The 27,661-nt window shown below is 39.1% G+C and overlaps 2 protein-coding genes across 5 annotated transcripts in view; one reads left to right on the top strand and one right to left on the bottom strand.

Moving 5' to 3' along the window:
* Nucleotides 1-704: 704 nt before the first annotated feature.
* On the bottom strand, nucleotides 705-10,782 carry rcbtb2 (regulator of chromosome condensation (RCC1) and BTB (POZ) domain containing protein 2). Its single transcript, XM_069161198.1, has 12 exons — nucleotides 10,549-10,782; nucleotides 10,110-10,244; nucleotides 8,980-9,130; nucleotides 7,848-8,014; nucleotides 7,598-7,756; nucleotides 6,715-6,822; nucleotides 6,483-6,625; nucleotides 6,101-6,291; nucleotides 5,235-5,361; nucleotides 3,037-3,176; nucleotides 2,789-2,919; nucleotides 705-2,677 (listed from the first exon to the last, which is right to left on the bottom strand). Exons 2-12 carry the CDS (start codon nucleotides 10,233-10,235, stop codon nucleotides 2,537-2,539), a joined length of 1,584 nt encoding a protein of 527 aa, XP_069017299.1. The 5' UTR covers nucleotides 10,236-10,244; nucleotides 10,549-10,782; the 3' UTR covers nucleotides 705-2,536.
* Nucleotides 10,783-12,685: 1,903 nt separating this feature from the next.
* The window catches only part of fndc3a (fibronectin type III domain containing 3A), a 42,340-nt gene continuing 27,364 nt past the window's right edge, over nucleotides 12,686-27,661 (top strand). Inside the window, exons 1-3 of one of the 4 annotated variants that reach the window (XM_069161189.1) lie at nucleotides 12,686-13,146; nucleotides 15,845-15,985; nucleotides 26,218-26,293. In XM_069161189.1, the coding sequence (XP_069017290.1) occupies nucleotides 15,875-15,985; nucleotides 26,218-26,293 (187 nt within the window). In that variant the 5' untranslated portion in view covers nucleotides 12,686-13,146; nucleotides 15,845-15,874. Of the gene's footprint in view, nucleotides 13,147-15,841; nucleotides 15,986-24,197; nucleotides 24,964-25,311; nucleotides 25,444-26,217; nucleotides 26,294-27,661 lie in introns of those variants that run through there. The other 3 variants (XM_069161188.1, XM_069161190.1, XM_069161187.1) reach the window with 3 other exon arrangements.

Below are 27,661 nucleotides of genomic sequence, written 5' to 3'. Positions count from 1 at the left end.
GTATTGGAAATCTGTACAGAATCTGCGAGGATGATGTGACTCTAAAAGTGCACTCCCGGGAAACACAGGCATAGATGGGAAACAGAAGAAGCTTGCTCTCGCAAACGTGAGACAGATCTCAAACACATCTTAAAATCATGGCCACAACTTACTGCGTAAATGACATAACACTAGCAATACAATCAATATCTTTTAAATATGGAAATTTGCAAATTTCATTTGAATGAATTTCACCCACTTAGATAATAAGGAACATCAATTTCTATCAAATGTTTCTTGGGTTACATTTGAAAAAGAAATGTGTGCATAGGTGGAGAGCAGGTACCCACAAATCATATAAGGTTGATGGTTCAATCCTCGCCTGTACACATGTCCAGGTGTCCTTGGGACTGAACCCCAAGTAGCTCCTGATGGCAGATGAGCAGCTTTCATGGCAGCTCTGCCGTATGTGTGTGTGAATGGGAAACAGTATAAAGCGCCTTGAGACCGCCAAGGTGATAGAAGCGTTTATCTGCAGCCAAGTGTTGACTAACATTCAAGTAAAATCAATCATAAAATGTGAAACAGGTGTGAGAAGCACAGCAGGCTTTCAGCACAAGTGTGAGAATGAGTGACGTTGAAGTGAAACATTCTGCCCCCTGATGGCTGCTGTTGGGAAAACAAAGTTAACGGAGCGTGTTCAGCAATAACACATCCATCAAATGTTGTAGTTATTCATTTTAATATATATAATACATCGTCAAATGTAACCATTGGTGCCACTGTCAGCAGCTCACAGCATTTTCTTACAAAATGAGAACAAACTGGCATTTTTTTAGTAATTATCAAAATGTTCCAAAAAAATATTCTAATTGGCTTGTAAGAGCATTTTGTTACATTTTGTTCAGACTCATTTAGGAATTTATAATGGAACTATCCGGTAACTACATTTAAAGACCTTGTAGTCCAACCCACTCAGTTGGCAATTACACTAGGCCAGCACTATTTTGTTACCACAAGGTGCTATCTGGGGAGACATATAAATAAACCCTTGTAAAAAGAATCATAAGTTTGCTGCCAAAATTTTAGCAATAATAAAAAAAAGAAAAACAACAAACAACCAAACTTTTGTAAACATACCCAATTACAATGAAATACAGCTGTAAAAGCAGCTGCATCTACACTGTAATTTCACTGATTGAGGAAACACAGGAATCAGCATGTTTGTGGAAGTCACACATTGTTTCCAGCTGCACAACACGAGTACACATACAACAAACAAACGTTCTAATCGCTCATCAATATGTAACCGACTGCACCTCTTTCTGTTAGTACAGCGGCAAAACCAACTGTCTGCTGCAAACCAGTGCAAATGTTAGCCGATACACATATCAAACAGTAACCACAAATTAGGATGGCATGTGAATAACTACAATATAAAACAAAGTGGCAAAACAATGACTTATGCAAGATAACGCACATCTTTGATCAGATACAAATTTATTGTTAAAAAAAAAACAGATGTCAAATAGAAGTTGCAGTTTTGTAAAAGAAGAGAACAGCTTGCATGTTTCTCCTCACTAAAAACGAGAACGTTTGCGAGTCAAGGCTTCAAAGAAAAGCAGCACAATGTGAAGAGCTGTTTCCTGGCTGACTTGTTTGTTGCTGATCAGACAAAATGTACTACAGAAAAATATACGCAGTGCTAAATCGGCTTACTATCTCATAAATGGCAATGTCATAAAAAAAAAAGAAAAAAAAAAGAAATTCACAAATAGAGCTGCAATGATTTGTCAATTATTTGATTGACATTCATAATCGATTAATAGTCTTAAGTCTTTTTATTTTTATTTAAAATGCTGCAGTTTTCTGATTTCAGGTTCATCAATGTGAATATTTCCTTTAGTCCTCCATGATAGCTGAATATCTTTTGGTTGTGGAGTGTTGGTCAGGGAATTTCAGGCTGCATGTTGGGCTTTAGGAAACACTGGTCAACATCTTGCACCATTTTCGGACATTTTAAAGACCAAACAGCTAATCGAGTAATTTAGAAAATAATAAACAGACAAATCCATGAGGAGAATAATCATCATATTGGACTAGAGTATCCTTAACATACAGCATCTTCAGGCATGCTGTTGGAACTTGTTGCTGGGTGGAAAATTCCTGCACCCATGTGTATGCTGGTCGCCTTGATCAAACAAAATCAGACAAAGAATCAGACAAGTATATTGTCAGTAACACAAAACTGACAAGACAGAAGAGCGAACTAACAGATGTGGCACATCCTTTTTGTTTAGCCTCTGCTTGTGACTGCAACTGTGGCGTAGCCCAATACCTGCGCCTAAAGCAGCTTTTGTGTTTGGGCTAAGTTTTGAGCAACAACACAGAAGCATCGCTTAGCAGTTGAAACCTTAAACCACGTCCTGCATTTACACCCCCCGTGACGAGTCTTTGAAGCGCTCATCAGCCGGGTGCTTACTGTGGTCTAGGGTCAACTGTCCTCTGTGAGCCTGAACCTCATCGTGTTGGATCCATCACTACATGGGAAGTCTAGTCAGTTTTTGAAGGCCCCGTAGCGACTGGCTTTACTAATGAAGTTCTTGAGCAGGTCATGGTCCATGTCTGCAAAGGCCTGGGTCTGCGTGACAGCTGTTAGGTGGTTGACACAAAACTTGAAGCAGAAGTCCTCCAGGTCCTAAAAATGAAGAGGGCTATCTGGTCAGTTCTGAGGAGTATGACTGACAAGCTACTGTGTGGGTCCCCGCCACCATGATGTCTGACTGTGTGTCAGGGGCTAAGAGCTTACCCGCGCCTCATACTTGACAGCAGCAGAGAGTAGAGTCACGGCGTTCTCTTCAGAAATGCCCCTCTTGATCGTTTCCTGGCACAACCTCTTCAGCCTTGTCTCTCGGTAGTACGTAGCCAAGTCCAGCAAACCTGAACAACACAAGAATCACACGCAGCTGAGTATTCGTAGCACTTCTGCACTAACTTGTTTCAATGTTTTCTGATGCTCTCGGTGTGTAGAGAACTGTGGTCCGGCTCGAGGCTTACCAATAGCATCCTCTGGTGGCAGGTTAATAGTGTCTGTGTAGAGATACTCCAGGAACGCTCTGTACACCAGGTATGAGAACTGGTTAATTTCTATGGCATCCTCTTCTGTTTCGTTCAGCAATGCACGGAAATGCTCACATCTGGAAATACAAGAAAGGGAGCAAAATACTCATGTGACAAAGATATCATGTGTGATGTCATTTCAAAAATCCATTATTTAAAATTTTAAATAGCAGTTTACTTGCAGCCTTGACATCCAAACAGAAGATAGTTTGGCGGTTTAAAGACCAAAAAACATTTCAATATAGTTTCCATCTCCTCTCTTAAGCTTCCCTTCGAAGCTCTTTACCAATAACAACTGTGTGTCTGTGCTTTTAAGGCAGATTGTTATCAGTGACCTTCTCTTCTGATTGCCTGACTCCTTTCTGACTGACGTACACTCCACACGGTTTCCTTGTTCTTGGAGCTCATTCGCTCCAGGACCTCTCAGTGTTTTCTTCTACATGAAAGGACAGTGAACCATGCTGAGGGCAGATATAGGACATGGACGTTGTCCAAACCCTGACTGTGGACTGAGCATTTGGACTCTTTCATTGTATATATGTTGTTCCTTTAACTCGTGCTTCCCTATTTGTTACAAATCAAAGTGTCAATTGTGATGTTGTCATTCAAAAACAATATCTACAACTAAAACTAAGGTTTGCATGAATTTGTAGTCATATATAATTATTATAACATTTCAAGGTAACTAAAAGCTAAATCTTGCAAAAAGAACTGTTTCAGACTGAGGAATATTTCCTAATTCCTATTTATGTGTTATATTCAGTATGTTGTAACTTACTGTATTAGTTATGATTAGTGTTCATTTTTCGTCCAATTTTTTGTCCAATTTTGTATCTAAATCCCCAACAGCTAATAACAACAATGAACACAAACAACAGTTAATAACCCTGGACACATTAACAGAAATAGATGTGGGTCATTTTATGAGATACTGTAATTGTTACAGTATAACTGTAAAACCCCATTTATTCCACTAATCTAACTCAAGATTCACTTTTTAAGCAGTACTACACTCTCTGAGGTAAAATAGAGGCTCTCTATTTTTCCATAATTGTTTCTTATGGGCCTCTGCATTAAAATCACTGATTACTATTTTTCTTTGTTTCTTCAAATTTCCCTCACAGCAGACCTTTGCTGGCTCACAACACCGCCTCAATGATTTCTTCTGGGGACATGGTTGAACAAACGACTGAATCTTCATTCTCGAATGCAATCTTAAACGTATCATTTGCATGTGAGCTTGCCAGCGCAGACGTTTTGCACTGTTGCGTATTCGTGCGAGCATGTGCACTGAGGTTGACATTGCAGACAGTCTGGCTCCTTCCTACTGACAGTGCACAAGAGCAAAGGACTGGAATGCAGATACTTTGTGCTCAAGTGTGGTTATAAAAAGAAACACGGGAAACAATAGGTTCGTCTTTGCTCCCCCACAGCTTTAACAGGAAAGAAGAGGAAACGCTGCTGAACATGAAGTTTGAATATAGAAAAAAAACTGCATGCAGTAACTCAGGTTCTATTTATTATTTCAGAAAGAGGGCTCAGTGTAATTGCTGTCATAATGACAACACAATTAATAAACTGAGTTGTTTTGATTTTATGTTTCCATCATAAGCAAACACACAAATACAAGTGTATTTCTCTTCCTCTGAGAATCCCAGTGTTCACACATTACACATGATCAAGCACAACATTTAAACATGGAGAATACACCCATGTGACCAAAATGAAAGCCAGAAGCAGGCTGCTTTTGTGAGGAACAAAGGAAAATTGCCTCTGAAAAACAGAGTGCAAAATATGCAGTGGCCCAACATTAGAGAGAAAAACCTGTAGACACTGTTTCAGCTCCACGGAGATCATTATGTGCAACCAAAACTAATTCTTAATTGTGTTTTGTTAAATAAGGTCCTTATTTAATTGTGGTCCACAATAGGCCAAAAAAAGTGTCTCCTAAAAAATGAAATATTGTATAAATATTGCAATGAGAAATATTTCAAGAAGCAAAAAGTAACTGAAGGCAAGAATATAATCAGCTCATTATTTAAAGATTTTGCTTATTTACAAATAATAACCATACTGACCAAGTGGCACTAGTTCACATTTTCATTTAGGACTTTGAGGGTCATTGTGTTCTGTACCTGATCTTCAGCAGGGCTTTGTGAACATGGATGCACTTCCCATCAACCAGAAACTTCAGATCTGAAATCTCTGGACTGTCAAACTCCTTTTTCAAAGACTGGGCGACTGTCAGGTAGTCATCACCGTCTGGCAAAACCAAAGAAAAACAGGGTTTTTTTTTCTATTTCCTAAAAAGGTACTAAAAAAAAGTGTTTTCTGTTAAATCCAGCCTTTGAAACTGGATCAGTGCAACATGATGTGTTATGTCTAGTTTAAATTCCTGTTACGACTGCTGTATTTCACTTTAACGATGCAGCACACAGAAATTCACAGAAAATACACTTAAATTTAATGTAAAGATGATGCTTTTCAGAACCTTCAGAAGACAAAATAAAATTCTAAGAGAAATACTACATTTATTTTGTATTTCTATTTGTTTCACAGAGAAAAAGACTGCACTCAGGAGAGTACTGGTTATTTTGGTCGTTTGCTTAACTGATTTTTATGAGGGATGTCATTAGCTTCACAAAATGGAGCGTAAATATTATTATTATTTTTTTATATATATATATATATATATATATATATATATTTTTTTTTTTTTAAATGAAGCTCTCAAAATGACATGTTAATGATCCTCAGTTTGAGCGGAGTTCATATAAACTTTTGTTTGATGTTGGAGAGGAAACAGGAGTTTCCTGTTTATTTCTTCGACTACTTACAGGAATTTGTACCCATGACCCACAGATAGGTGCCCACCGCATAATTATCTCCAAACACTCACCGGGTAAACACGACAGTGTCAAAAAATGTAAAATACTTCTCAAGACAATCCCTAACTATTGGAGATGGTTGAGTTCTGGGACCCTCCATCGAACACTCTTACCTACAGAGAGCAGGTGCCACGTGACTGCTGGTGTGGCGAAGCAGGCAAACACGTCGTCTGTGCTGCTGAAATGGGTGAGGTGGGGACTGGCCACAGCCTGACCTCGACACTGACCCCACATCAGAACCTGCCCGCTCTGCGTCTTGGCAGCTGATGTGTGGCTGGTGTGACATGCAGCAACCTCCACCATCCTACAGAGAAAAAAAATCAATCCCACTAAAATATAGCTCTTTAATGAGGACTGTGAGTTGAAAAAAAAAGAAAAAGGAACTCTATACCAGACAAATAGAAGCATATCCCCACCGTGAACACTGAATTATACTTCTTTAGAGTCAACAATCAATGTCTAATGATTGAGAGGGTGTAAAAACGAAGTATTCACCTCTCCTTGTCTGTGTTTATTTGGGTGGGGAGAGCTTGGTTGCTCTTATTGCCCGTTCCCAACTGTCCATACGAGTTGGCTCCCCAAGCGTAAACGAAGCCTTCATCCGTAAGGGCCAATGTATGTGCATATCCACAAGCAACCTGTATTTGAGAGAAACCGTGTGTTTAAGGAGATTGTTAACAGAAGTAAATAAGAGTTATACGATATGAATCGCTCCTCAGGCTCTTACCTGCACGACATTGACTCCTTGGAGGGCAGCGATCCGGCATGGCGTCTGCTGATTTCCATTGTTGCCCAAACCGAGCTGCCCATTGCAGTTGTAGCCCCAACCGTAGATCTACAAGCAAAGGACAAACTCACACGCTCTATTATCAGGAAACTGGTGGGGCTTTTGGTATTTTTTTGCTGATGTTTTACTCTTTTTAGCTTTTAATATTGGTAATATTAACATTATATTGTATTTCAATTTGGGAACATATTTCTTCTAAGTGTTTTTTTTAATGAATATACTCATATTCTGAGATGTCCATATTGTAAGAAACTGTTAAGTGCAATGAATAGTGTCTTCTTGGATGCATGGGGAAATGAAATCAGAAAACTAGTATAAACTAATCTGAATATTGGTTGAAACTAAAATCAATGGGCAACAGTTTCTATGTAATTTGCTAAATTCACATTTGTGCACGTGTGTGATTGACAGTTGCATTGAGGAGCCCGAATAAGCTGCTTATCGTATAACTTCAGAACCCCCCCCCCCTTTTCTAACATCTGAATAGAGCCGGCTGCAACCAACGATTTTTGTGACTTTCTGAAACTATTTACACCACTTTGAGCTATTATTGGCGAGCTGTGTGAATGTGTGGCTTTATTTGTTTGTGACGACTATTTTCGTCACTTTCATGTGTAAAACCAAATGCAACACCCATAAGAGACTGAAAATGTCTGTCGTATTATCTCCTCTCTCTATGACAACCCGCTTTTCAACACGACAAGTTTTTTATGTTCAGATCAGTTATAAACAAAAATGTACAAACCATTTCTTTTTTTTTTTAGTAAAAGTCCACTTTTAGCCGCCTCATGATATATATCTGCAAGCTGATGTGACCCATTACCTCGCCGTTGTCCAGTACAGCCATAGAGCAGAGCTGACCGCAGGCTATGTTAACCACCACTTTGTTCTGCAGGCAGCTGCTGACCCGCCGTGGGGTCGGCTGGTTGGCAGTGGAGCCTGATCCTACTTGGCCAGAGTTGTTGTAACCCCACGCGTAAACCTAAGCACAGAGATGAATGTTCACAGTCCACAGAAAAACACAGATGAGGCAGAAACAAACAAAAAGGAGGACACAAGAGAGGATAAATTACCTCTCCATCAGTTGTGAGGGCGATAGTGTGGTGAGAGCCACAGGCCACTTCAGTCACTCTCTTGCTGAGGAGGTTGGTGGACACCAGGGCAGGGATCAGTCCATGGTTGGTGGTCCCATTCCCCAGCTGGCTGTAGCCATTGTGGCCCCAAGCAAACACCTCTCCATCTACACAGCAGCAGGTACACTTTAATTCATGATGTCCTAGTGGTTAATATCTTTTAAAAAGAATAAAAATCAGTCAACTTCACAGCCCTACTCTTATTAGATGTCACAGATATTGATTAAATGGCATCTATGGAAATTCAATAAAGTCAAATAACAAGTGGGAAGCAGAGTTTAAGAAAGATTAAAATGAAATTGAACTGCATGTGGAACTAATAATTAATTATGGTTATGTACAAAAACAGAGAAAGCGACATACATTTACGTACACAGAAACAAACTGAGTAGACAAAGAGTAACCATGGTAACACAGATCACAGCAGTACAGCAGCAACAATAATCGTTTGTATTTTCAGTAATTTGAAAACAAATTCCTCCACATTTAAAGGAAGAAGGAATGACTGGTCATCATCAGATATGATGAGGAGTCATACAAATCACCAAAACACTGATTAAAGCAGTGTAAAGTCATTTGGATTGAAGGCCTACAAAATAAAAGCAAATCAACTCAGATTTTTACACTAATGATTACCATTAATAAGTAAAGGTTAAATACTGTGTGTCAGTGATCACAGTAAAAAAAAAAAAAAAAAAAGAGAATATTTAAAATCTGACGATTGGAAACAAAGATTTGTTTTTTTAAATCCATATTGGAGTTATGGTGTAAATGTGAATACACCTCTAACCTTTGAAGCACATTACACTTCACTCTAATAGGTGGATAAAAGCCTCACAACAGCCTTTCAATGGCAGAATTTAATTCACAGAACATTTCATGTTTGAACAAAACATATTATACACTAGGTGAGTGGATTTTTTTTTTTAACACAATATTTGGGCCGCAATGACAAAACATCATCATAAAGCCAGATTTCCCACATGATCTTATTTGCATGATATCCCATTCCTCTGCCTCCTTTGGCAATTTCCCCGTGGGGACCACAATAACGTTTTCCAAACTAAAATACCTGCAGTGGCGATAACCACATGCGGTCCTGTTCCATAGCTCAGGGACACAATCTTCTTCCCACACAAGACATCAATCCTGCGTGGCTCAATGGTGCTTTGAAGGTCTCCGAGCCCTAAACAGCCGCTGCAGTTGGTGCCTAAAGCGAAGACCTGCGGAGACCAAACATCACAGCTGAAGCATTCCTGATGCTAATAAGCGATACCTGAGTGCTGCGCTCCAGTGTTCGCTGACTTAAACTGATACCCCCGTAAATATGCGCCAAGATATATGGCAAGATGACATACAGGGACGTGATAAACATTCATCAGAAGGATTTCTCTTAAGGTTTAAAATAATGGAAATGTGAAAAGACATTTTGCCGTCTGTGAAATTTCATTCGTTTTACAATCGACAGGGAATTTACACCATTTGCTTAGAATTAATAATAATAATAATAATAATAATAATAATAATCTATGTTTTTAAATGGTTTTTTTTAGCAGGGGTCTCTGAAATGTAAGAAAAATTAAAATGTTCAATCACAAATCGTGAACGCCCACAAGATTTTTTACAATTTATTTCACGTCATGCGACTGATTAATTCATAGATTAGTTGTTTTAACACCAGCTAAAGTAAACACGTGCAAACAAGCTGAAATTATTTGTAAGACTATTTTTTTTTATTATTTTTTTTTTAGAAATGTTGAGCGTAAGAAATAAAATCAATTAAAGTAATAGATGTGCACACAGGCCAGGCCAAATGTAACCAACTCCCATTATTTTAAGTGATTTTTGCTCCAAAACATCAACTGTTTGGGCCACAGGGGGGCAAACAAATGACCTGGGAAGGAGGGGGGGCGACAGAGCATGCACTGCACCTTTCAGCAGGATAAAAACAACGGAGCTTGCTCAGGTATTAGGCCTGTATGGCTAAAGATAGCCTCCTTCTATCTGCTTATCCCAGAGCTTTGAACTGGACCTCGTATCAACCGGAGTGACAGGCCAAAAACACTTCTAAACAACAACAACAACAACAAACAACAACAAAATCAAAGGAGATTAGGGCCATCAAGTCTTGAAACACACCTGAATATAAACAAGAGCATTAACACACCTTTTTTTTTTTTCTTTCCTTAGAGCTCAAATTACCTCATCATTAACTGTGACATAAAAGGCTTCGTTTGCAGCGCTGCCGAAGACACAAGCCTGCCGGATGAGCCGCAGTTCCTCGGGAGGAAGGAGCGCAAACACCGGCCACTTCCCCACGTCCAGCATACTACACGGCTGGGATAATAAGAGCAGAGGGAGGGGGGGGGGGAAAAAAACACGAGAAGGTTATGTCAGTGCCACGTGTTTTTTATTTTATTGTTTAATAATATCGAGGTCAAACGCAATATATTGATATAAACCGGAGCACGTCAATAGATTGTACATGTGCATCTGCACTTATTATTAAGAGGTCAATAATCAACTTTATCAAGCTCGCTGAAGTATATTCATTTACCGCACACGGAAACTGAAAGAGTTATACAACAACTATTAAGGTGATTATGGGATGTCGCTGCTGGTTCCCAACTGTTGACGTTACCTTTGTTGTTCTAGCTAGCGTTTCCTCCGCGGCGTCCGTTGTTTTTTCTTCCTAATCAACAGCGACACCGAGAAACCGACAACCAACATGTCTGGCGAATAATCATGCTGATGAAATCATTCCCGGCAGCCTGGTAGAGGGTGTAAAAAAAAACAAACTTCACACATCGGCTGCTGTGGTGTTACCTTTGTTGTGGCTAGCTTAGATCGCTACAACAACCGCCTGAGGAAAAAAAAAAAAAAACACACTTCCGGCAATCCGATGGTGCGTTTACGGGAAGTCGGAGCTCGGAGTGTCCGACTTTTTACACTGAATGAGGCTGATTGCCTTTATATTATTGTCATGGGCTGTGTTACATTTAAATCGTGTATCTTGAAGCAGATCACGGCATGGAAGGTTCTACACTAATTTAAGATATTATTTTCGTTTTATTTATTAAAACAACTCCTCTTAGACTTTATCAAACAATCCCCCCTTTTTATAATTGTTTTTTTTTTGTTTTTTTTATATTAAAATGGGTGAAAAGGGGTTAATACAATACACAATACAAAAATGAATCCAGTGATTGTGATACACATTTCTAATATAAGTCACATTTCATTAATGGACAGACTGTATTGGAGCAACCACAAATTTGAAAGTATTTTTGAGATATAAATATGCTTCAATTTAATATGCTTTAATCAAATGTTTGGTTTATCTTTCCTTGGATGCATAAGGCACATGTAGAGACAGACATCTGTCTCAAAGAGACATCTGGAAATGCAGCTTTGCTCACTTTTTTCCCCCAAAGGGAACTCCTTTCAATATAGTCTCCTTTATAAAGTCCAGCAGGTGGAGCCATGGATAATATAGTTTAGTGCATGTCAGTGCAGGATATATTGCACATATGTTTTCCGAATCTTTAAATGTTATTTGCCATTCAAACATTTTATGTGAAGTTAAAAGATTTTGTCTGTAACTTTATTTTTTTGACTTAGAAAATACCCTCTGAGGTAATAGTTCAAATACATTTTTGTTTTATTGTGCAACTTTTCATAGATAAAAAGCTCAATATATTACAATTGGTGTATATTTACATTGTTCCTTGAGTATAAAACAAATGTACACAGCCTAACTAAAATATGTACTTTTCAGGTTGGTCATGTTAACATTGTCCTTTGACCTGTTGTTTTGCCTGTTTTGCGATCCACATAACTGTGCATATAAACTACTTTTGACCAAAGATGGTGGTTCCGGTTGTGGTTTAATAGAGGTTAGTTTTGCAAAGCGTCATGACGTGTAAAGGGTTTCACAAAACAAAGAAATGTTGCAGTGAATTAGGTTTAGCTTATATGCAACAGTAGATTGTGTCACATGGGACGTGCATTATCTGTAATATTAACTTGCCAAACCTCAGTATCAAATTCCTCAGATTTAAAAAAATTGCACATGCAACTGGCATGTGCAACCAGGCTTTCTGCCCTACAGTGACATTAGATAGATAGATAGATAGATAGATAGATAGATAGATAGATAGATAGATAGATAGATAGATAGATAGATAGACAGATGTGCATTACATTCATTAGTAGTACAAGTAGGAATTAATTTGATGTTTTGTGAGATTTGAGCACTACTATAACTTCTACAGATATATAGCTAGAGAAAATAATAGCCTGCATCTAAATCCAGTTTTCTTTGTTTACTATATTTTCCATACAGCAGGACACTGTATAAAAATGCATGAATACCAGTGACAGTGCTGTTTACAGACACCGAATATTCCCATTTAAAAAAAAAAGCTGGTCACGGATCAGCACCGCCTGAGGTTCATCTGGAGTTCAGGTGTGCAAAGACCGAGCCTGGCAGGGTCAGCACGATGCGACGCAAACGTGGGTCTCTTCAAGATATTCTTTATGAATGAAGTCGGCGAACCGTCCACAGACACGTCAACCTTAAAGTCCTCCTAAACGTCGTCAGCATGTTGGTAGACAAAATTAAGTTAATTAAAACAACAATGGATATTGACCACGTCCACGAATCGGGGAAAAAAAAATAAAAAAAAAATAAAGAAATCGTCCCATGTGACAAACCTTGTAAATGTTTCTCGACGCTATCTCGGACTTTGGGATTCGTCATGAGTTGCTCCACAACGCATGCGCACTCAGTTCCGTAAGCGATGGCGAAATTCCTGCGTTTTATGCGAGGAACAGGGTTGGATGGAAAGTTACCTCGATAAAACCGGCAGTTAGGCTGACATTATCGACGCTTTGAATCGTCGCCGTTGCTCGCTATTTACTTAAATCTATTCAAGGTGTAATTTATACGGAGTCATCACCGTCCACATTTACGAGAGAAGCACGTATTGCTAACTGTTAGCTCTGGTAGCATTTAGGTAGCTCACGCTAGTATGCCACATTTTGCCTTGTCGTGTTTATCTCGGTAGCTGGAAAGTTTTATCAGTCTCAGGGTGAACAAACAACAACAACAACAACAACAACAAAAAGCAGCTGGTCGTCGGAGCTTGAAACATTTCGGAAAGAGCTGCAAAGGAAAACCACCTCTCTGCATCGGCGGGTCAAGTCGAGACTGCTGCTGCTGTGCCAACAGACCTGAGTGAGTAAAGGGAGCTGCGCTTATTGGGGATAATTCACTTGTGTTACGTCAGTCTACGAGTGTATTAACTTTGGGAATAATCTGTAAGGTTATTGTTTGTCAATACGTCATCTCCCGGTTAGATAACCGACAGCTATGACACGACGGTGAGCGCGCGCGCACACACACCTGTAGCCAGAGTAAACAACCGGACCGTTACCGAATAAAATAAATAAATAAGAGGCACTATCTTTCAAATGTTATATTTTGATATTAGTAGTTGTGTGGCACGGTAAATATGACGACTTCGTGTCTGTGGTTGTTGGGCCCGCTAACAAGAGATGGGCTGAGCTTAGATACGGATAAGTCAAATGCATGCATTTGTTGGCTGAGCAGCTGTTACACCAGGTGTCCCAGATAAACCTCACATTTGGACACAAGCTGAATTCACGTTAGTTATGAGACGTGGACGATCAAAATGTCCCCAATTCGTGATACTCCCGAGGCCTTATCCGTCATCACGATTTTGTTCTCCGCCATGGTCCAATTATGATTAATCAAATAAGAGTTGGCTCTGAAAAACACCCTGTTATTCGATCAAGATGTTTCCCCTTTTTTGGGGGGGGGGGGAGGGAGGTGGGGGGGGGGGCAAAACTGTAACCGAAAAACAGCTGCTGTGTCCTTTTTTTGACTGCTCCATCAGCTCCAAACAAATATGATGTACAGTCAGGGCAACAACAGCTGTTACCACGGTTTGGATACAGAAGTCGTGTTTATTGTGCTGTGATACAGGTTTTAGGGCCCTGCAACCCGACAGGAATGTAATAATCGAGCCAGCTGGTGCTGTGGTGGTAACTCCTGATTGTGTATCTGAAACTTTTATGACTTTATCTTTTCCTAGAGAAGGGGGAAAGTACCTGCACTCTGTCCCGCATGTCGCTCATGCAAGTATTCAGTAAGTGGAGTATACGAAGCACTTCATGGTTACCTCCACACCAGATCAAAATGACATCAAATTTGGAAAATTAATAAGGAACTCTCATATCATCATTTCCTGTGGGAAAAAAAAAATGCCCCTTTTGACTTCACCAAGTGCATGAAAGGTGGGTGGTCTGGTCAGGGGGGGATATAAAGGAGATAGTTCCTGTCATTAGGGATTCCCCTCTGTTACTTATTTCCAGGTAGTTGTGAATGTGGTCTTGGCCAATCATTTTGAAATTGAAAATGCATTTACTTTCAAAAAATTTGGAGCAATATGCCAGTTGATTGCAGTAACTGATTTGGAGACCTGAGGGGCACAGAACCGGCCTGGTATTTATCTAAAGCCTGCAAGTGTTCCAGTAGTTCCCTCAGATCTAGTTCATTGACCATCACACTGTAAACTGACTTGGTCGTTAAAGCTTAAGCAGGGGAGGGGCTAAAGCTAACAGATAAGCCAGATCACTGTGAGGTTTAGGGACGCATGCGCTGGAGTGTAATTAAGTTCAAGGACATGTTACATTTCTCTGTCTTAGTGTTCTCTTGTTTTAAAGAGAATTTTGATTTGCCATGTATTTTTTTTTTTTTTTTTTTTTTTTTTTTTCATTTTTATTCCACAAACAGCCCGTCCTCAATCGGGCACTTTGGCATTTTAATCTTTCATTGCAGTGATTTATAAGAAACATGGTGGATTTGCATTTGTTGATTGCTGGATTAACTGACATAACTCTTCTCCATTGCCATTTTTTTTTTTTATGTGAAGGATGTGAGAAGACGTTGGACAGCTCTGAGTACTTGACTCTATTTTCTAGAGGAGGAGATGGTTAAAAAAAAAAAAAAAAACGGTTTCTTACAATTAAGGGGTTAACAATTATCCATAAGCTATCATTTCCAATTTGTTTTCATTTCTCATGCTGCTCCCTCCCAAATGTATAACCATGATCCAGAACTAAAACACTGCTTCAGACAACTCTTGGGAGAGTTTCGGAAGCGAAGCGAATTGTGTGCTCAGGCAGTCGTTAATTTTGAGATGTGAAATACGATTGAAAGTCTGTACAGGATGTTTTATTTTGAAAACAGATTGACCGGATGGTCTATGCTTTCGTTTAACTGAATTCCTGCCTGGCTAAACTGCTCTGTAGAGATTGACCCAATCTCCATCCATCTTACATTGGTGCAGTTTAGAGGGGACAGTGTGGCAAAGACAGGCTCCGAGTATACTTTCAGCCTCTGCTCACACATTGGTCACATGCCAAGCCACCCACCACCGAAAGCAAATTTTCACACGTGTACTATTGCGCAACATATTTGAATTCTGCATTTGCACCCAGTTTATCCATATATCACTTTATTTAACCATGCTTTATACACCCATCCTTCTAAGTCTCTTTAATCTTACTGCCAAAAGCAATGAGATTCCCCAGTGTGAATTTTGCATTTTGAATTTACAAAGTACAGTATCTGCAAAAAAAAAACGTTTGAAAATTAGTTTCCATTGTCATCAGAGAAAACATTGTGAATCACCATTTTACTTGTGGAAAACTGTACAAATTGTCTATAAATTTAGGTAATGATGCACTTAGTGTTTCCTAGCAGAGAAGCTGCATCCTGTGGAAACTCTGGATAAATGTATTCATCAGCAAAGGTCAAATGAGTGTCAAGAATCAAGAGGATGATGCCACAAACCTTCGTGGTATACTTTGTACATGTCTATTGATTATTTGTGTCTTTGTTGCAGCAGTACCTCTTCAGTGGTGTGAATGAGGGAGACATGGCAGACCACACGCCACCTCTGGAGTCTGGCCAGCTTCTCAGCCCTGAACTCCCAATCCTGGCCTCACCACCACCCTCAGCTATGGTCAATGGGGAAGGACCCCAGCAGGTACTCTTATACCTCTCTGCCCTCTCAGCCATTAGTAACGCGCGCTGCATTAAGTATGTTACGCCCAATTGTAGTCGAGGGGATTTGTCAGAAGTGGTGCTTCTTAATTGTCTTGTCTGTTGTTGGCCTTAAGTGTGCAGTTGTTGAACTGTTTGACTCCGTGTAGTTAAGCTCACCAAGTGGGAAACGAGGGGATAATTGCATGTGTCGTTTTTTGTGCTTGTCAGAATTTGTTTTGGAATTGTGTGCAAAACACTGGACTAAATATTAATGTAATGAAATGCATTACATACATGAATCACCTGTGAAATTGAGAAATTTGCACTGGTGCACTTTGAGTACTTGAGCACATTCTGAAGTAGTAACACCAGAGGTGACAAATGGAATAATCAAAAAATATAGTAAACCCAGCTGTAAGAATTCTTCCACTCTTGTGTTGCTATAAGCTTATCTTGTGTTGTAGTTGTAAAACTGTGTCTTCTGGTACATTCAAATTTGCCTCTAGTGAAACCTGAGGGTTTTGAATGCTTGTTTCAGATGCAAAACAATATATGCAGATAAAGTTCTTTCTTGGTTAAGTATTGAAACAGCCCACATAGATTGCTGTCCTCCCTTCAGTAGCTCATGTAACATTGTTCATAAGCAACAGGTGCTTGTTACTTATGAAACACAGCTCTCTCAGTTTTGATGGCAGTTTTGCCTTATGTGCACAGGATATGGGTTGACACTATCCACACATCATCTCTTGTCAGAGGGATATTGAGCTGCCCTGACAAGATTGGGTGATTTTCCTGTCATTTTAATTCCCTTTGTTTAAATTTCCCTGACTTCCTGGGGGATAGTAGGGAACTCACAGTGCTAATCTTTTCAGCCATTTCCTCAGTCTCAGGCAGTTTGTCCTGATACGGCTTGCTAATATTAGCGCTGCCCTATGAACATGCCTTTCCACCTATCTGTGTCGTCTTCCTCAGTGGAAAAACCCTCACCTGAATCAGGCTTTGTTCGCGTAGAGATCGAATTCTGCCGGTTATGTTCGTGGTGAGGGTGTTGTTCTCATGGAATTTAGTTACTTTACTACCTCCCACAAAGGTTACCTGATTGCCTGAACATGTCCAGTGTCACTGTTTACACTGTTTTATGAGGGCTAAAGGAACAAAATGGTGCTCTTCCATCCTGGCTTACATCATAACAACCCTGCTGCTTAGACCGATTTGAGCCACTGCATGTTCATGATCACTGAGATACATATATTACAATTATATACAAAAATAGTTTATTGCAATTGAGTTCAGATTTGACATGATTTCATATTTTGAACGATTTAACTATGCTTTAGACCTTTTTTTTTTTTTTTTTTTTGCAAAGTTTCACATGTTTACTATTTCTAACTTCTAAGACTGGAGAATTACTTTTCTTTGGTACACATTCTAGAATGTTCTGGTTTTGGATCGTTTAAAAATAACAAGATTGGTTTGTGGGAAATTATAGAGGGAAATTTGAATATTTGTTTTCTTTTTGTTGACAAAATTATTCAGCAAGTTTTCAGATCAATAACACTCTTAAAATAGAAAATAACAATAGAAAAGAAGATTTTATCTCCAGTATTATGCACCTGTGAGTGAAATGAATCAGGTCTGCCACCCTACACCGACAACAGTGAACAATGGGGAGCAGTAGTTAGGATTACCTTTTCGGCACCATCCATTATGTATTTTTTCCTGAAATGACAGAACTGGTTTTTGGGCACTGCGTTTTTGAGGTTGGTGTATTCCATCCGTGTCCGTCATTTTGAACAATGCTAAATGGTTGCATATCCTTGAAAATACAATGGCCTGTTATTTATCTTAATAAGAAGTTGGGTGACGTTTTCTAACATGCTAGTAGCAGCTCTGCTTCAGGTTGACCTTTCCTGCAAGAGACTTTCAAATCGATATTTAAGGCACTCTGCTTTCTTGTGTTCGATTAGTGTTCCTTAACGCCAGAAGAGTGGCGGTACACACACCAGCACACTTAACTCTTAGTTAAATTTCCAACAAATGGATTTCTCCCTGCACGCCCACAGTGTCTGTGTTTTTTTTTATTCAGTAAACCTTTTCAACGTATTAACATTCAAACTCTGTTCACCTGCTTAATGTAAATCTGCATTACATTACAATGTGTAGAATACACACATGACAAAGGTGACTGTTACTGATTTTGTGGCAACAGTCTGACCACTCTGTTACCACCTGTGATATTGACCTAGGGAGGAAAAAAAAAAAAGGTTTGCCAAACCATTTAAAAAAAAAAAAAAAAAAAAAAAATCCACCGTGAAGGGATTTTCAAGAATTGTTTTTTGAGCAACACTGTGACTAAAGTGCAGTATATGTGTGTTGTGTAACTATCATGACAGCTGCAGAGTGAAGACTAGGAACCACTGGAGGGGTCTGGGTCCTGACAGAATGAGGCAGGACTGTGGTGACAGTGAAGCGGATTCACAGCGATGGCTGACCCCTCTGTTTCTGACCTTTTTTAGTTAAAAAAAGCTTTAAGGACACTTTATTCTTTGTTCTTGGTGTTTTTTTCTCCCAGTCATGGCTTGATTTTACCACTCTGGACCAATTAGTCATTGAGAAGGCTGTTGTCGTGGAGTCATTACCTGAGATGATTCCTTTTAAGAGATGACTACAGTATGATTCACTGCTTCCTTCCATTTAAGCTCTCTTCCCCATTTAGTTTTTCCTGCTCTTGCCGTTGTGTTTGTAACTAAATTGGAGTAACAGATGAATCTGCCTGTTTCTGTCAATGTTTAAGCCTAGCTAATGGCTTATGTACCTAGCTGTTGGATTTGCTGATGGATATACATGTTTTCACCCATTTTGTTCATTACTCTTTGTTGTGAGACTCGTCATCTTATGTTTTTATGCTTTTTGTGTTTCTGTTTTTTTTTTTTTTTCTAAAATGGATTGATTTTAAAGCTGTGTTTTTAACCCAGGAGGCTGTAAGGGATTAGTAGGACTCCTTCATACAGACTACTTTCTATGCAGTTTCTGTTAGAAGTCCTTCCAAGGAATGGTCCAACCTTTTGGGAAATGCTTGTAATAACTCGTTCTTTTAAGACAGCATAGCACATTTGAGGGATGGCTCAGAAATAGCAGTGAATGGAGACGGAGGTGTTTTGCTGTTTAGTTGCTTGGAATTTCACATATATTCCTGCATGATCTTATTCAAACGTAGCCCCGTCAGTTTTTACAATTTTCAACGGGAGTTCAGATTTAAAAATCCAAAACCTCCTTTTGTGGAAAACATGTAAAAGCACACAGCATTAAATGGTAGCTACATAAAATGAACAGGGAACACACAGCCTTGAGTATGCGGTCTATTTGTGACTACGTGTCATGCGTGGGCTAATATTACCGTGGGATAGTGAGACCTCACTCCCAATTCATCTGTCTTTTCTGCTGGCATTGTATGCTATAGCCAGACACAGGAGACAGGGCCTTGAACATGTGCCCCACACAACTTGCCTGAGGGCTGGAGATGTTGTGACAAAAATGCAACCCACTCTGCTTGTCTCTTGGTCAGCCACTGAATCATCTGTGAAGATGGGGGTGAGCCCAATATTTGTCAACTATTGTGAGAAGGCGGATAGTGCGTGACTCAGCAGTGTTTAAGAACACTTTCTCCTGAGCCAATAAGACAAACTATACCATTACTACAGCACCAATAGGAACAAGACCGACACAAATACATGTAGTTCAGTGATGTGGAGTTCCTTGGCTGCTAACAGTAACCAATACATATTTGTTTATTGTGGCTGATAATGATTATTAAGACCAGACAAGGCCTTTCTTTTGACATGTGTAGTCTACATATGCACTGTGATGTCACATACTTCTGGATTAAACAATGGTTTGACCGCGTTGTGTGAGGCTGCAAATCTTGTCTCAATAAGCTTGCTAATAGACCTCAAGCATCATTCATCCCCTCAGTCATCCTCACTGTGCTGCTGTGAAGAGACTCACTGCCTGACAGTTACTTCTGGTTGTGAGGAGGGGCGGATCGGATCGGTCTCACCTAGCTGTCAACAAGGATTCAACTCATTTTTAGGTGGAGAAAATCAGCTCTTACTGTTCTACGCAATTAGAGTTTGTTTTTAGCCTGTTTTCCTACAGTTCGCTGTTAGCATAATGAGCAGCATATGACTGTAAGAAATAACAGCTGTGGATTACAAGGGTGTTGACTGCAGGCAGAGTGGTTGCAGGCGTAGCACTTCTTCAAGATTTACTTCTGATTGTTTAACAGGTGTTTGATGAAAAAAAAAAAAACTGCATGCAGACAAACTCAGCAGAACATTAATGTTAATATGTTGAATACAGTTGGAGCACATGGGCTTCATCATTAAAAGTGGACACAATGTGAAACTACCTGGACTTATGTTGGAGCAGGTTGACGGACCAAACAGAGTGACCAAGCTAGAAGGTACCTTGGCCTCCTGGAAGCTGATCTTGAAGGACATTTTAGACAGGAGTCCAAAGTGCCTTCAGTTTGATGACAGCTTTCTTTGGAAGGACTAGACTCAGTACAGCACTTCACAAGTGTGGGATATGTGGTAGAGGAGCCAGATGGAAAGTGCTCCTAAGGAGGGAAAAAAAAAAAAACCCACATGAAAGCAGCACTGAAGTTACAGACGTCTATGAAAAATGTTCAAATGGCCTAAGTGAAAAAAAATATATATATAGTCTGATTGAACAAAATTAAGAGTTGAGCTTAGATCTCTGTATCATTACTATCACAACATATTAATACCAGCTCTACGGTGAACAGTGGCAGCATCAGGCTGTTGGATATTTTTTGTATGATTCGTTAAAAAGAAGACCAGAGCCAAGTATTGGCAAAATCCTGAGTAAAATCTTATCAATAACATCCTTATTTATTTGAGATCTGATTTTGCAATAAGCAGGGCAGTGATCTAAACAATGCACCCATATCGATATTTGTAATCAGTTACCAAAAAAAAATAGAAGTCTGATCAAATTAAGAAAGAAATGGCGATTAAAAAGGAAGTCCAGCTGCTCTGAATCAGTTGGTGCTTATACACACTTTCTTCTAAGTGTTTGACTAGTTATTCAACCACTAAAAAAAGGCTATTGGAAAAAAAATAATCTTGCAGTTTTGTCCAAAATTGAAGTTCGTCTTCATTATTATTCATTATTAAATGATATACCCAATAGCGTGTTGAATTGGTATTTTTCAAACCAGAATTCAAAATGTTGAATTCTTGAATTTGTGCCTAGGTAAACCCACGAGAAAACATTTCAAGTGTTTATGAAAAAGAAGATCTTTGTTACAATCGTGAAAGTCTCTGTTTTGTTGTCTTTGGAGACACCTATGTGATAAGTAGTAATTGCAGCTGTATTTTTGGGATTTCACTTTCCAGACATCCAAACAGTGGTGCCTGTGTAATATTGCTTATTTTTCTTTCGTAGTTGTAGTGACTCTTCTCTTTGTTTGGCTTTAGTAACCATTTACTTTCAACGCTAGCACAGACCTGGAAAAAACTTTATCCGCCGCCGCTGCTGTTTCTCAGTGTGCTGCTTCATACACAAGTGAGTTGAAGAGCAAGCATGTTGCACTGCTTGTGATTTTTCTGGGAATTTCGCAACGGACAGCCAACTCGGTCTGTTCATAATACTACCAATTAAAGGGCTTTTTTATTACTGGGCCTCAGGCTCAATCACCATTGTGCTACCCCTTTAAAAGACAGATTGCGACTTAACATACATGAAAATGGCGGTTTGTTCCATTTGCACTGTTAGTGATATTTAATTTTATTCACTTTGTTAAAACCTAATATTTGTCGGAAACATGAAATCACAGTAAACCGTGTCCATGTATTAAATAGCACTATTGGCTACGACAGTATATTTATATAATTACATGCATAATCACTTAATGCAAAGGCCAAAGTTACCATGAGTCAGTAGTGGTTGGTGACTATTCATAGAGTCAATAAAGTATGCAGAGACATAGCTAATTAACATAGTAAATAGAAAGCTAGTGGAAATCTAAAGTCTACTAAAAAGATGATTATTCACAAGAAGGTGCAGCAGCATATACGCCTCTTAGAAAGATTTGTTTTCCTGTCTTTTTTTCACCCTACTATCCATTATGCAACGTTTCCAGGGGATCTTGAAGGGTGTACGATCATCAAATTGCTTTGAATCATCATTGCACACGTAAGTGTATGCCATCAGCTGCAGGCAGACTGCGTTAGTTCCTGGCTAGTTCCGACTCCGGCAGAATTTTCCCTGTGTCATTTGGCTCCCGTTTCCTGTGCACCCAGCTGCTTTGTCACATCAATGCACAGTAAACAATTAGGAGGAACAAATAGTGAGAAACCCAAACTCTGAGTCACCACCGACTGAAAAACGTCAGAGCTAATAGCCCTGAGCGCACAGAGCAGGCCTATCTCCTGGGTAATAAAACATAGCAGTGGCCACCTGTGTGACAGTGTGTGCTAGCTGATCCTCATTTTCTTTGCATACCTAGATGCAAATCTTTACAATGATGGGAACGAGATATATTGATATATTGGTGCTTTTGTCTTTATGAAAGATTTTGTCCACTCAATGTTCTGTTAAAAATATTTTCCCCACTGTGAATATGACCAGGAAGCCATTGCACATCGTGCTTAGTCATCTGTATTAAAAGTAACCTTTAGCGGTATCTTAGCAGTTTTTTTCAGAGTCTGTTATATTTACAAATAAAGTCCCCATACAGTTGGTCTATGATGGCAACTAGACATTAAGTATTTTACAGTAGAATTGTTTGTGTACATTTTTATCTGCCTAGTGGAGTTATCAGAAGAGGAACTTGACTTATCTAAAATGTTATTAATCTTTCATTGCATCCCTTTTGTTTGTTCTGCAAAACAGTCAATTTATACACTAGATGCATTATAGATAATGCCTCAAACTGAGAAAGTAGAGTTGTTTTTTTTGCCTCTTCTGAATGTCTGTCATAAGACTGAGGCCATTCTGAGGATGTTCTTTTAAATCCAAAGCTAAATAGGGAGGAGAATATTAGCAGTGAGATAAAGGAGAAAAATATATTGAATACCCTTAATTATCAACTCAAGCTTTTCACATCACAGTTTAATGTTGTTGTAACGTTTAAAGGAAGAACATTTAACAACAAACACACTGCATCTTGTTGCTTGTTTTGGAAGTGCAGAGGTAATGATTCTAGGTTTGTTTCATTTTGTTTTAGATTGTAAGGCTGCTGAAAGTTGTCCTCAGGCTGTATGATGTGGTCACCATCTAATTAGTGTTTCTCATGATTATTTTATTGTCAACATCTACAATTTGTATTTATTTTGACTTAAAAGCAAGTAAATTCCACCTGAAGGAGGGTCACCAGAGTTCACTTTATGCTTCAGTTAATAACAGCCTGCAATTGTAAAAGAAGAAGAAAAAAAAAATTCCTAATTTAACAGATTCTCAGCATGATGAACAGATTAGTTCATACAAAATTGTAACCCCTGATCCATGTCTGCCATGTATCATTTCTGTTTCGTATTATTCGTCTTTCAAAATCAAATTTTTTTTTTCTCTGTATTTCCCTGAAGCCACCTTACTTCTTAAGCCTCTAATACTTGGGCATTAGTGATCACTGCTAGCGGCTGTTTTTGCATAATTCCTTAAATCTAGATTTCGTACATATTTAGGCTGAGTAAAACCAACCGTTGAATTTCCATTTTGTTGAGGATTTTGATCTACCTATAGCACAGCAGTACCGGTGACGCAGAGTAGCTGTTAACTTGACACGTGCTGATCAAGTGATCAGCAGTGTCGCTTTAAGGAATGGTCCATTTAGAATGAATGAGGAGAAATACAGAAGCTTGCAAGCTGTATTTATTGTCCAAATGTGCCTGTTTTGACTGTCAGCGTGCTGCTTTTTTGATGTTTGAAGACTGTAATGAACTTGTTGCTGTATTTGTCACCAATGCTGAAGCCCTGCAATTGAACTCCCTTCCCTCATCTCGTCTCGCATTGATCGGAGTACTAATAGTGGATGTATGGCATGTTGCTCTGTGAATGAGAGAGAGAGAGAGAGAGAGCCAGAGAGAGTATGAGGGGGAGGGAGATAAGGGAAGGCGGGAGGGCGGGAGGGAGAGCGACTGTAGCGTAGTCGTATATGTCAGATCCAGAAGCTGCGTGGGTCGCTCAGCTCCCTCACGCCATTGTTGTTGTTGTGAAAAAGACAGAACAAAGGACTCCCCATGCTATGGACCCCACGTACCTTTGCCGGCTTAGCTGTGCTATGATCACACCCTGGTGGAATACTATTGAAATCAACCATATTAAGGAGCGTAGCAGGCGTTAACTGAGCTGCACACATGCCGTGACCGAGGCAAGAAGGAAACTGAATAGCAAACTGAGGCATCATCCAAAGTCCTTCTCATTTTTGGTCCTGTTTTCCTGGGTTCATCGCCTCCTTTTCCGGAGAGTGGCAACTGCTGATACGGTTTAAATCCCTCTGTGAAGGTTTGGCACGGACATCGCTGTGGCTTATTTGTTAAAGGAGTTGCTGTGGATACTGACGGTAGGGAGGCTGCACTGGAGCCAGAGGCAAGAGTGAACAAGCCGCCTGCTGCAGAGTGTGCCGCTATTGGAGCAGATGCGGCTTAACCAGGCTAAGCAAACATGAGATTCACGGCACACTTTCTGTGACGGCTGTATCAAGTGCAAGAGACCAAGTCGGCACGGCTGCAGTCCATGCAGCTTGTCTGATTCTTCCTGGACTTTGTGCAGGAGTTGATGGAAGTGAAGGGTGTAAAAGACCAGCCCAGCCAGATGTGATAGCATTGCAAGTCATGTGATTTTTCACGAGGGTTGGGTGATGTGGTGGAGGGTCTGCTAGACCCTCAACATCTTTTCTACTCATTGACTGCACGTATAGAGACGCTTGAATGAGAAAAAGAAATGCGGGCAACAGTAAGTAGCAGTCGGATCTTTTGCGAGCAAAATGTCCTTCTTTTGTTATTCTTTTTTTTATTAATAGGCAGTAAATGTCACTGTCGATTTCAACTGTAACTTTCAATTTAAATTAAATGGGAAAAGAGAGAAGTAGTCCTGGGAGGGGTGTTTGCTTCACACCAAAGGGAGTGCATAACAAACACACTCCTGCACCCGACCGTGAAGTGGCCAGACTTTGATTCAATTAGACCTCACTTGCCCCTCCCACCACCACCACCATCATCTACACTTACTGCTGACACTGCTTGTGATTCTTTGTATGAACATATGAGACCGTGTGTGCAGTCAAAGGGCTCTTTCCTCTCCCTGCCAAGCGCATGAATGAGAGCTGTATCAGAGATGGAGGTGCTGATGATTTCAGTGCTCGAAGGGAGCCATAGCCAAATCTGCTTGCGAAAGGAGGGTAGATTCTATGACAGCGACTTCCACAAGAGTGAGGTAACTAGTGCCCACACACAGCGCCAGGCAACAAAAACCTAGTTATGAGGGTTTTTAGACTTTATAAGGAAGAGGTTAAAAAACAAAAAATGTATGTATGATTTGAGATTATTTGGAAGGAGGTGTTTCAGATTATTGTAATTTTTGTTAATATCATCAGACCTGTTGCTTGGGTGAATAATACAAAAAAAAAAAGATGGTCTGTAATTGTACTTTTATTTGGCTGTTAGAAAATATTCCATTTACAGCAACTGAAATCATTTGAAAAGTTTACCTTTTTCATAAGGTTTTTTTTTGCTTGTTCACTGTTTGCTTGACAGAAGCAGCATGACTCATTGTACGCAGCAGTATGTACCTGATCTTTCATGATGAACTGATTTTCTTTTCAATTCAATAACAAATTATGGTTCCTTTGACCATTTTTAATTTAAAATATTGAATTTCTGGATTTTTAGACAAAGTGACTACTGGGTATTTTTGTTATTTTATGTAATTTTTCTATGCTAAAAGTGGGTTGAAATAATAATGGCGTCATTTGATTCCTGACTTTTTATCAAATTTACGGGTCATTTTTGATGTCATGTACAGTAATTTTAAGATTAATTCATTATTATCATTAAACATGATTAGCTTTTATGTTGTTGTGCATTTTTTCAGAAACAGCATTGCAAACTGCCATTTCTTTTTGTTATCTTTTTCTAGTTATTAGGTCATTAAAGTTAGTCTATAATATGGTGTGTACAATGACTGGAATGCATCTCTGTTTCCCCACAGGTAATCCTGGTGCAGGTAAACCCAGGTGAAGCCTTCACTATTCGACGAGAGGATGGTCAGTTTCAGTGTATCACAGGTAAGAAAGCTTTTCTTCTACGACGTACACAGCTGTTTTTTGTGTAATACTTGATTTGAATGCATATTGTCATATTCCAGTTGTAAAAGAGCCGAAAATGTTCATGTTGTAATCCATTTCGGTGTATTTGACAAATGGTTAATCATTAATGTCTTGATACTGGGAGAAAAAAAAAACATGTTTCTAGCCTTTCAAAAACTAAATGAACTGAAACAGTGACATCTATTGATGTATTTGTAGAGCACACACTTTACATAATTAAAAACAAATTTTGATTCGTTTTACATAGTTTTATACAGTTAAACCTTCTCTAAACAGATTTTGAGTTAATATACTGACAATATGAAAAGCTACAATATGTGAAATAGTATTTGATTAAAATTGAATTAAAGTTTCAGCATTACCCTCTAAGTGTATATATATATATATACATGCAGCAAACTTCTCACCTTTCATCGGTTATTGAATGGAAAAAATGGCACCTGTGTGATTTGTGCTGGACTGAAGGGCTTCCTCTGTGATGGCAGTGGGAAACTCAAACTGACGTTTAGCTGTTATACACAACTCATTTTATTATTATCTTTTCTAAATTCAGCCGGGAAATCATTAACTGAAGATAAGTATTGTATGTTGTTGATATGTCTGGTTACACACCTGTACAAACAGATTGTGTTTAAAGAAAACGTTTGACAAGTTAGCAATTTTTTAGGAGCACAATAACACTCTTGAAAACCAGTGAGGAGATTTTTACTATTCATTTTTGTTTTGACTGAATAACAAAATGTAAATAAACTGAAACACTTTCCCTTTTTGGGAATTTAGAGAGAGACACGGAGGGGAAGAGATATTATATTTATAGAAGATTACATTCAACAAACACTTTATTGGGACCTCCTAGCAAACCAATACAACCACTCTGCAATACATTTTGCAAAGCTTATTGATTTTTACTTTTTGTTGACATTGTCAGAAAAGTGATGATTCCACTTTATGTATACTATCTTGGTGAGTATATGGAAGAAAAGGGTGCATTTTGTCAGTTTATGTGAACGTAATCTGAGTAACAGAGATAGAGCTAATTATTTTTAGCAGTCACCTTCACTTGGATTTATTCACATCTTTTCATTGTGTGCCTTTAAAAGGTAAGACGTTATTCAAGATGCAATGACGTATCTTTACAGAATTGATAGCGGGATGACAGCCACGTCTCGCAGCTCTCAGCCTGCTCCTTGACATGATTGCATCTTATGGTTTAAGCCAATACAGGGCATATTACAGCTTGAAAGAATGGGTTATGCAACAATATGTTTTAATAAAATTAGATGATATATATATATATATATATATATATATATATATATATATATA

Source organism: Embiotoca jacksoni, unplaced genomic scaffold (genome assembly GCF_022577435.1).
Source record: "Embiotoca jacksoni isolate LCO1_2020_lvr unplaced genomic scaffold, fEmbJac1.0.p SCAF_28, whole genome shotgun sequence".
Classification (NCBI taxonomy): domain Eukaryota; kingdom Metazoa; phylum Chordata; class Actinopteri; family Embiotocidae; genus Embiotoca; species Embiotoca jacksoni.
This window is presented reverse-complemented; position numbering and strand designations above follow the sequence as displayed.